The 11,865-nt window shown below is 31.9% G+C and overlaps 1 protein-coding gene across 1 annotated transcript; it reads left to right on the forward strand.

Annotated features, from left to right (window-relative positions):
- Nucleotides 1-507: 507 nt before the first annotated feature.
- On the forward strand, nucleotides 508-1,437 carry LOC105746404 (olfactory receptor 8H1-like). Its single transcript, XM_058306300.2, has one exon. The coding sequence runs from the start codon at nucleotides 508-510 to the stop codon at nucleotides 1,435-1,437; it is 930 nt and encodes a 309-aa protein (XP_058162283.2).
- Nucleotides 1,438-11,865: the final 10,428 nt, after the last annotated feature.

An 11,865-nucleotide genomic window follows, 5' to 3' on the forward strand; every position in this document is an offset into this window, starting at 1 on the left:
TTTTCTGAAATTAAATATAAGTGGGAATATAACATTAAGAGCATGATCGCTCTTTGGCAGTCTCACAGAAGTAATAATACTTAATGGTTGTGACTCTGGATAAGTTACTTTAATTTCCATGCCCTTTTTCCATCTAAAAAATGTATACAATAGAAATGCTTACAATATAATATTATATCTGAATAAATGTGTTAATGAAAAGAAGTATTTATAGCAGTGTCATATTCAAATTAATTAGACAGTATATATGTATCCCCATTATACAATATCCAAAAGTTGACTTATACTGAATTTACATTTGGCAGTCTAAGATTATTTTAGCCATATTTTGCAAACTATTCTTTATTATGAATTTCTACCATCACTAGATTAATATTTTTTAAAAATCCAGATCTTTTCTATTTAAAAAAAAAATTGTTTTGAAGTCACTCATGCTAAGTATCACATTTGATTTCTCAATAGTTTACAACAGTATAACATATTATGGGACATAGGAATAACACAAATATGCCTGAATTCATTCTTCTGGGATTTACAGAATCCGAAGATATCCAGCACGTCCTATTTATGCTATTTCTCCTGATATACCTGATTACCATGCTGGGGAATGCAGGGATGATTTTGATAATTCGTCTAGATCTCCAGCTTCACACTCCCATGTATTTTTTCCTTAGTCACCTGTCATTCCTTGACCTTAGTTATTCATCGGTCATCACACCTAAAACCCTAGAGAATTTACTGATTTCCGACAAGAATATTTCATTCATGGGTTGCTTCACCCAAATGTATTTTTTTGTTCTCTTGGTTGTCACTGAATTTTTCTTTCTCTCTTCAATGGCCTATGACCGCTACGTAGCTATCTGCAAGCCTCTTCACTACCACATTGTTATGTCCATGAGACTCTGCTGCGCCCTCATCACTGGGTCCTACCTGATTGGCTTTACGGAATCATTAGTCATTGTTCTTCACATGAAAAGCTTGCAATTCTGCAAATCGAGTGTCATCTATCACTTCTTCTGTGACACAACTCCAATTTTAGCCCTGTCCTGCACTGACACTCATGACACTGAAAATTTGATAATCATTCTCGCTAGTTTAAACATAATGGTGTCTCTTACCACAATTTCTATGTCATATGGGTCCATTCTGTCTAATATCCTGAAAATTAATTCCACTTCAGCAAAGCGCAAAACTTTCTCTACTTGTGCCTCCCACCTCCTGGGAGTCACCATCTTTTATGTCAGTATAATTTTTACTTATTTAAAACCAAAGAAGTCCTACTCCTTGGGAAAGGATCAAGTGGCCTCTGTGTTTTATACTATGGTGATCCCCATGCTGAATCCATTCATTTATAGTCTTAGAAACAAAGAAGTAAAAAATGCTCTCTTTAGAGTAGTTCGAAAGATCAAAGGCTCCAGACGATTGAAAAGTCAGTGATGCTGAATATTTTAGTGTAAATTTTCTTTCTTTCCTATTTGGGTTTCCATTCTCTAGAGTAGCTTCTTTTAATTAGCTTAAATTTCTGTTGAGCCATCCTTTATTAGACCACACATGAGTGAATATTACAAGAATATGCTTTTAAAATTCCATGTAATAATTAGAAGCCATGAAATACGTGTTAAACTTGTTTAAATATACGTATTTCTTTTTTTTTTAAGATTTATTTTATTTATTTCTCTCCCCTTCCCTCCCGCCCCAGTTGTCTGTTCTCTGTGTCCATTTGGTGTGTGTTCTTCTTTGTCTGCTTCTGTTGTTGTCAGCGGCCCAGGAATCTGTGTTTCTTTCTGTTGCGACATCTTGTAGTGTCAGCTCTCCGTGTGCAGCGCCATTCCTGGGCAGGCTGCTCTTTCTTTCCCGCTGGGCGGCTCTCCTTATGGGGTGCACTCCTTGTACATGGGACTCCCCTGCATGATAGGGCACTCCTTAAGCACGGGCCAGCTCCACAAGAGTAAAGGAGGCCCGGGTTTTGAATCGCAGATCTCCCATGTGGTAGATGGACGCCCTATCCACTGGGCCAAGCCCGCTTCCCAAATATATGTATTTCTAAGGGCAACTAATCTGTAACAACAAAATATAAAAGTAGTGCTATTCAAATTCTATCATAGAAATCCCCATGCCTGTTCTAATTTCAGAGATTTTTATTATGAAAAGCACTTTCAGAAATAATTTATTCTCAAGAGAAAAATAGCCCAATTTTAAAGTGTCCTGCTTTAGACTGAAAAATCCAGATATTTAGGGTCTCAATCTGTCAGCTTAGTAGCTGCATATCCCTTAGTAAGTTACTGAAAGTATAAATCTAGTATCCTCAAGTGTAAAAGAAAAATAAGTTTAAAATCATAGAATTACCTTAAAGATCAAATCAGATGATGAATAGAAATAATTTAATGCAGTAATAATATATTTGACCAGGATCATCTGAATGCTTATATTCTTGCACAATTTTGAAAAAGCAATAAATAATGTTATGAAAATACTCATTGAGTTTAGGTAAATATATTTTGCTATTCTTATTCATAGCCAAACAATTAAAAAGGAAAAGGGGAATTTCAATTTTTGTTCTTGGAAAAAATTGTAATATTTTGATAAAATTAAGCTATAAAAAAAGTATAGGCTAACCTTGAAGAAAATTTGATAACATGTTAAATTATTATAGAAAATGAAATATCCTAATCATTTTTGAGAATTTTACTCATGATCTTCTAGACATATCTTATGTATGTGTGCATATATTGCATATATTTTTAAAATATTGTCATTTCCTGTTTCTATTTTGCAGCTTTTGCTTTCCATTCACACTATAACCTTTGGTAATTCTTTTGTCATCTAAGTTGGAAAATGAATATATTCTTGGTATACTAGTGAAATCAAGAATCTCATTTTGCATTGTTTTAAGCCCTGAATTTTTGTAAAGTCCTGTGGCTAAAAACTTGTATATAGGTATATCTCTTTGCATCTTCCTGCTAATCATTTGAAAGCCTTAGCATTCTATGATCCATCAACAAACTTCATTATTTACTGTCTTTGTAAAAGTTTGGCTTCATTTGAAAAAATCATTTCATTTTCCTAGTTTATGTTCCTTAAAAAGACTTAGATTTTTGAGCCAAATTTTGTGAAATCCCATAACATTTTTAAGGTAGTTTGCTAATATTTCCTTTTTAAAATATCTCTATATAATCTGGAATAGCAGTTTTAATTTCCTCTACTTTTCAAACTATATTTAAGAAAGCATGTTTTCTTCATTTCCAATATTTGATTAACTTTATTTAAACTTAAGATATAGTATGAGGTATATTTTTCTCTTCAGGGATCTTTATCTTTTAATGTAAATTAAGGTTTACTTTGTATTATTATAATGTTCATTTTCTTAAATTATTTTTGAAATATTAAAATAAAATCCAAGGTGTTCTAGGATTAAACTTTTAATGAATTTTCACTAGCTCATCACTCCTCATTCAAATGATTAAAATGTGCATTATGTTCCTTTACTTTCTGAATTTACGTAAAAAATTAACTTACGGTGCTCTCTGTCTAAAGGGACCTGTACCTAATGTTGGTGTGTATTTTCATCTTTCTCTCCCATTTCTCAGCAAGGTCTGGTCTTTTCCCCATTTCCCAAATAAATTCTTTTTACTGGCCTAACTAAAAACAAACAAACAAAAAAGATCAACTTATCTTATGTAGTATTCATGGAAATTACTTGAACAATATTGAATTTTACTCTGATCTCTAAGTTCTCTAGAATTTGTATTTGTTGCAATTCCTCTTTGTTTCCAATTAGCTTTTTCTTTGTTAAGGATTTCTTTTTTAATATATACCTTTTTTTTTTTCCCCCCTTAGGAGGTACCAGGGATTGAACCCTGGAACTTGTATGTATGTGGGAAGCAGGTGCCCAAACAATTGAGCTATATGTATTCCTCAATAATATTCTTTTAAACTAACCTCTCACTTTGTATATACATTGTTTCCCTTCTTATAGTTATAGACCCTTTCTTTATGAACAGCTCTGGACTTACTTTCGATTATGTACATTTCTATAATTTAGAAAATGTATCCTGTTGGTTTGTGTTGGCAATGATGGCCAACAGATTCTCTAATTTTTCAGAGATTTGTAACTTCAGAATTTGCTTATGCTTTAATTAAATTCAGACTAACTTGTCCTCTTACAATGTATTCTAGGAAGTATTTAGGATATCATTAATTAACTGTAGCCTAACCACCGGGCAAAGTGAACACAATAGACTATTTACCATTCCCTCTATTTTCTCTTCTTATGTTAGTGTACATTTTGCTTTATGTAAGATGTGCCCTGATGTATTTTTAAGACAAAATGTTATGTCACATTTCTATGTATTATAAAGTTTGAACTACTTAAGAATGATTTGAAAAGACTGGAATAGTTTGTAACAAATACGTACAATATTTTTGTTTGAAAATGATTGATGATATTTAAGGATGATGAAAACAGTATATATTAACTGATAACCAATGTGTGAGTCAGACAATATTCAAAGGTGCATTAGGTATATAATTAACATATTATCTTCAAAATTAACTCTCATGTAGATACTAGCAATACCTGAAATTTAATCTTAGTTAATGTAAAGGTGTGTTCGTACTTGTTCAGACAAAGACTTAAGAGTCATAGTGACATTTCTCTCTGTTACATACCTCCCACAGAGTCCATCAGCACATCATATTGAAACCCTCTGCAGAATATATTTAGAATGTGATTATTTAGTAAATCTCTGCTGCTACCACCTTGGCCCATAGAAGCATCCTTTCAGTCTTTAAATTATCGCCACAGCCTTATAGATTGTCTCCCTTTTTGCTGCCTTATGCCTCTTGTGAAAGTTTGAAATGCTTTAATGCATCTCTAAAAGATTATGTTCTTAAATTTATCTATCCCCATGGGTGTGAGATCCTTTTTGATTGGAGTACATCAGTGAGGCTTGACTCAGGCTTAGTTTCTACCCTCGTTCAGAGTCTGATAAAATGAGACACGCAGTAAAAGGAATACAACATACTTGACCTTGCAGCGTGAGAGAAAGGACTACAATATTGATTTTTAGTATTAATGTAATGAATAGTCTTGTAAGTTTTGTGAAGAAAAGTGACATAATACAGCATACATATTAACAATACCATTCTGGCCTCTACATTAAGATTAGACTCAAGAGTTGTTTCAAATTGCCACAGGGCTGCTGATGCAAAGCACCAGAAATGGGTTTGCTTTATAAAGGGGATTTATTTGTGGTAAAAACATACATTTCCAAGACTGTGAAACACACAAATCAAGGCACCATCAGAGGTGCATTCTCACAAAAGTCAGCTACTATTGATCCTGTCATGGATGAGGCAAGGCCACCAATTTCTGTCAAGTTCTTTGCCTTCTCCTCCAGAATTTACTCTCTTCTACAACTCAGCAGTTTGCAGCCAGGCCTAGAGCTTATCTCTTTCAGGGCTGCCTCTATCAGTTTCAGCTCTTCTGCTTTCTTCCTGAGTTTACAACATCCTACAGATTCAAAAAGACCTTGCCCTTACTTCTTATTTTTATGAACTGATGCTTTACCATTGCATCTAGCATGCTCACTTTGCAGAGGACACACTGACCTACTCACACTTCCATATAACCAATAGTCCTGATGTTGCCTAGAATATTTCCATTTTTTTCTTCTTTCTGAAATTCCCTTCCCTGGATGACTGTATGAGACCTTACCTCATCACCTTATTTATTTTGCTAGTGCCTTTTGTTTATTCTCTATTTTCCTCCACATTGAAAGCTCTATGAGCACAAGACTTTTGCCAGTTATGTTCAGTGCTTTATCCCCAACACATGGAAGAGTGCCTCAATAAATGTGTTTGAATGGCTGAATACTACAGATGATGAAACTGGGGTACAAGGGTTTCATTAGCTTATTCATGCATGGCCAGGCAACAATTTTAAGAACAAGCTCAAATTTGAACATAGAGAGTCTGAAATTAAAATTTACATTCTTAATCACCATATTATCATATGACATTTTTGTCTACAAATTATACTCTACAGATTTGAAAACATGTAATACATTATATTAAAAAGTGTTAAATACATTGATAAAAGATATATGCTGCTTGCAGACTTCACTAGAGCTGCTTGTAGAAGATAGTGTAATTTTGGAGATGGCTATTAAATATACTCAAACATACAATTATAGTCCTTTTTACAGAAAGAAAGTTCCCTGTACAGTAAAAAGTGATTTATCAGGTGATTTGTTTGGGTTGGAGAAATAACCTGTCAGTCAGTCAGATAGAAACTGTTTAATATAAGAAAGGACTTCAGAAATAGAGTGGCTCAGCAATGGGAAAAGCATTGTCCTTGGATGTTAACAGTGCATTCTTTAACTGACTAGGCTTTGTGGGTGGCTTTTATTTCTTGAGGTAATCCTGGAAACCAGACTTCTTCTATGTTGCTGCTATAATATCTTCCCAGACATCTTCTTCTGGGTAGAAGTGTTTTCCCATAGCACACTGCACATATTTCAGTTTGGCGGAAGGGTGAGATTTTTATGTTTGGAAGGCAATTTAAGATTTTTTGTCATCTGGGTATTTTTGAAGAAAAAATTCAATCACTTTAAAAGACATAGGCGTAAATATGTTACACAGTTCTTCTGATTTTAGATAAAATGTAATTTCATCTAAATTATTAAGTTTACTACTTAAAAGTCATTTATAGCATTTTTTACTTCTTTTCAATATTTATTTGTAACTATATTATCATGATGTTCTACTTTAATCTTTTTTGTTGATCATTTTTTTCAAAGTGGTTGCCTTAATTATTATTATATGCATATTTTATTTATCATAGCCTACCTAAAATAATATACCACACAACTGTAACAATTAGAACTATAAAATAGTAGATATTCAATTCTTCTTTCCAATTTTGTTACTTTTGTCATAAATTTTACTTATATATATGTTTTAATCCCAAAATTCATCAACCAATCCAGCTTTAGGAAATTATTTCTAAAGCAGGTAAAATTTTACAAATTAAATATTAGATATATATATATATATATATATTTTAGCATCATTAATGTCTATATTTAGAATCAATCGTCCTTCCATTGACCTTATCCCTGCCTTTAAAATTTTTAAATAACAAATATCCTAGAAATATATTTTTTCTGTGTGTATGCTATTTTTCCTAAAAAGTCTTTGTCTTTATTTGTTCTTAAAATTGAAAGCTATTTAAAGTGGGTTTTGAATTCTGAAATATTTTTATTTATCAATATTTTAAACAGTATTTCTAGTATCTTCTGGGTTGTATAATTATTGATGGCAAGTCTCTTACAATAAAAATGTTTTTTCTTCTCTTTATGAAATGTATTTTCCTCTGACTACTTTTGCAATTGTATAATTATCTTTGTTTTAAAGCATGAATCTGATTAATCTCAATGGGTTTTATTGTTTATTGTCTTTCTATTTATCCTTCTTGTGGACTCACTGACATCTGAGGCCCTATGATTTGATTCCTTTTTCTATTTTTGGAAATGTCCTGGCCACTGTTTCCCCAAATATTTCTTCTGGTCCATTCCTTCTCTATTCTCGTTGCTGAAGCCTAACTGCCTGTATATTAAACTGTTTCACATTGTCCCACAGCTCTTTGATTTTATATTTATATATATATAAATATATATATTTTTACCACACTTTGTTTTTTGTTTAACTTTCTGTTTGGATATGTCCTATCAGCTTACCTTCAAGTTCATTCATGCTTTTCTCAATTGTACTGATGCTAATGAAGAACTTTTGTGGCATTTCTATTTTTCTGGTATTCTGGTTAACTGTGTGCTTTTTAAATTTTATTCTGTGCCTTTCCATTGGACACTACCTTATATTATCCATCCATCTCTGAATCTGAACATGTTTCCATGCATCTGAATAAATTGTTTATCCTCTTCTTTACATATTTTATGCTAGTAATTTTCAATACTTTTGTCAAAGACCACTAGAAATACCTGTAGTTCAACATGTTTACTTTATTATGCAATGCAGTGAGGAAGAACACACACCTTGAGGAAATGTGCAGTTTCAAAGTAAAAAAAAGTTAATTTAAGAACATATGATAAGATATAGGCACTCTTTTGATCATTGGGAGGGATTAAAAAGGAACTTCCTTTGTAGATAGACTGTTATCAGAAAGCAGGAGCAATTCTATTGTTAGGTATCTCAGTAAGTTGTTTTTATTATTAGGGAAGACTCCTGTAAAAATAAAGCTGTAGTTGGCAAAATAATAGTAGACTTTCATTTCGTTAAATAGGGGGATGTTTGGTATTTTGTGATTTGTAAACTCACCTTGTTAGAACTAGTCCCAGCCAGTCCCCAGTCTTTGTTATTATCATTTGGTAAACACCTGCATGGAAGACTTTGAGAGTAAATGAAACCCATTGGTTCTAGGTTTCTCTCTCTTTCCAGCTGACACCTTAGCTCAAACATGGCTTTAACAGTTCTTTATGATTGATCTGAATTATCATTATTTGCTTGTACTATGGTCACTCTTTCTTCTACTTTTTAATAAAGGTGTAACATTTCATTTGTCATATCTTCTCTTTGAGGGTCCGGTCTCCATTTGGAATTGAAATTACTTGGATTTTTTTTTTCCAAATTCAATTTTTTGGTGGACTCAGGAAAAGCTATGATTTTTTTAGATTGCTTGACTTTCTAAAATGTGTTAGAGTTGGAACAAATGCCTGTATCCTAAGCAGAAGTGGAAATTCTATATTCCCTTTTTAATTTTATGCATTGTGGTTGCTTCACATATCTCCTCCTTTAATAACTTCACACATGTCAATATAATATCTTTCTGGGTTTCCAGTTCTGTACCTTAAAAAGTGTAATGGAACCTCAGGATCATTATAGATATAAGTGATCTCATGTACTTTGTTTTTCCAAATGTTCTCCTTCTTTTCCCTCCACCTCCTTTTCCTTTTCCTCATTTTCTCTTTCCCCTTTTTCTTCTCCTTGTTATTCTTGTACATCTACAAATATATCTACTTCTAATTTCCCTCTACCTTGTCCTTGCACTTCTATTCCTCTTCCTTGTCCTCCTCTTTAGTTTTCTACTTTTACCTCTATTTTTACTGTCTGCATCTTATTGATCACCCCCGGATAATAAACCTACAAATTCTACATGTATCAAATATCTGAATGATTTGTCTAATCTAATGAAACTACTTCTCCCCTACTTCTTAAAAACATACCTTTCTGTTTTATTTGCAGCATTGACCTAAAGAAGAAATCATTTTTCATAATGTATTTTCAGGAAATATGATAATTAGTAGACAAATTGAAAAAATCATTTTGTTCTTTTATTCTATATATTGAAGTACTTAAAAGCAAGGATTCTGTAGGTCAGGAAACTTAATTTTGAATGCTGGTCTTACTCATTTGAGCAATATCATTTTGAGCAAATTACTCAAACTGCATTGGACTTTTTTCTCACCTGAGATCTGTGATTATAGGTAGCAATGGCCTCACATATTGGACTTGATATGAGCATATAATGAATTAGCATACAGAAACATTAATATATTTTCCAGTAACTGTCAAGCTGAATAGAAGTACTAACTATTACATTATGGCTGTTAAATATTACTCATTACTTACTCACCATTTGTTAAATGAATACTTATTATCTGTGTTAAATATTATCCCCTATAGATTAAGATTTGTGTGGACAGACAAAAATCATCCCTTTAATCAACTGAAGTTTCAGTGTAGTGTTAGATTTAGATAGCAATCTAAATTTGAAAACGGTAAATATTAAATGATGAGAGTTTTTATGCAGAGTGGTCCAAAGTTAACAATGGAAGTGAGATAATTCTTTTTGAAAGATAATAGAGCTGAGAGATTGTGAAAAGTTATTAACTAGAAAGTTATATATACCATTTTACCATATTGATGTGATGAATAAAAAATCATGGACATTGTTTATTTTCATCATTTGGTTTCTATTTTGGTAGTAGAAAAAGGGGAGAGTGCAATTTTAATATCGATTAATTTGATATAATTCTGTCTAATATTTGGAATGAATTGTTGGTCAAACATTGATAGACATAAGTGAATGCATCTTTGGTCCTACTGATATATCTTTTTTTCACATATAAATAGTTTTTTCTTAATGTGAATGAAAAACTAAACTGATGAACCAGGGTACAACCATGACTAAAACTTTGCTTTGATGATTTGAAAATCTAATTTGAATAAAAGGAGCCTTAAAATTACCCTTGAATCTTAATTATTGTAAGAAGTGGATAATTGTAAGGATTTCTGAAATAGTTTATTCCTTCAATACAGAAAATAATGTGAAAAATAATGATAGGGAAAATAAATTTTGGGATGTGATTTCAAATAGCTGGATATCTTTATAAGACAACATGATATCAAAATACTCAATGGTTTATCTCTGAAAATTTCTTTTTTTTCAAGAGGAGGGTTGAGTGTTGAGTATAGTTTTAAACATTACTCTGCTATCCAACATATGTTTGATCCAATATTGGTATGAGTTCTCTTTGTATAACTGATTAAAAACTGATGTACTTAAAATTATTTGATCAAATATCAAATTAGGTCTTAACAATGAACTCCTTTTGTACATCATTTTCCTGGGAATGTTATGGTGGACTCACAGGACAATCATCCCTGCTGTGAAAAAAGGGAAATTTTATTGAAATAAAAGTAAATTTCCACACCTAATAGCTGTTCAAATAAATAAATGAAATAAAAAATAAACAAAACAGAATAAATAAGTCAGAAGCAGGTGTATTTTGAAAAATGGCTGGTCCTTTCTGAGGGTCTTGCTCATTTGGTGCAAACATTGAGGAATGTTGACAAATGAAAGTTCATTTCCCAAATATGTAGGGAAAAGGCAGAACTAGGAAATAAGCAAGAATCTGCATCAAAAGAACTTCCACAGGTAGGCTAGCCAGCTTTTCAGAACTAGGTTCATCTGTAAATAGCATCCAGTTGAAAGCTATTCTTTAAACTATTGTTTTCCCTGAACCTTAATTATACTCTCAATAAATATTACCATATCATTTAATTATAAATATGGAAACTTAGAAGTGGATCTAATAAATTTCACTGATTAGACAGTGAGAAAGAAAAAATGGGATTTTCTTTTTAGTTAGTTTTTTGTTTATTAGTCATAATTGTATTGAATTAATGAAAATTTCTAATGATGATTGAGATGAACACACAACTATGTGATTATGCAAAATACCATTGATTGTACATTTTTGATGAATGTTATGCTTTATTAATATGTGTCAATAAAATTGATTGTTGGAAAAATAAAAATACTTACTGTGTTGAGCCATAGAGTGAAAAATGCATGTCCAGAGGGCTGGATGGATCTGAGAGTGTAAGGGCACATGGAGTATGTGAACAAGCACTAAGTAGTCATTCACAGGGATTCCAAAAAGGGAAATTATCTTCATAATGACTATTGAGGAATTACTAAAGCAATGTACGCTTTCATCAAGCTGCCATCTAATGAGGACATCCTCTGTAATTATAGCAGGTGAAAATAAAATACAAAAAGACTACCAATATCTATATATAATTTAATCAATGAAGTTTTAATATGGGTCATTTTGAACATAATCATAGGTATATAGATAACTCAATTTATCTAAAATATATTCCATTGGAGGACAGATGAGTGCTCTCTTTGGAAACATTCTAAAATAAGCAAACACTAATCAAAATTACACATTTTATTCCCTAGTTTCTGACCATAGAGATATTAATTGATATATAACATTCTATTAAGTTTTGCTCAGTGCTTAAATTGTACTTTATTAACCTATTTCTCTTAAACAA

Source organism: Dasypus novemcinctus, chromosome 10 (assembly GCF_030445035.2).
Source record: "Dasypus novemcinctus isolate mDasNov1 chromosome 10, mDasNov1.1.hap2, whole genome shotgun sequence".
NCBI lineage: Eukaryota > Metazoa > Chordata > Mammalia > Cingulata > Dasypodidae > Dasypus > Dasypus novemcinctus.

Excerpts from the sequence above, each read along its gene's own strand:
- LOC105746404 (XM_058306300.2), top strand. The coding sequence starts at position 508 with ATGCCTGAATTCATTCTTCTGGGATTTACAGAATCCGAAGATATCCAG.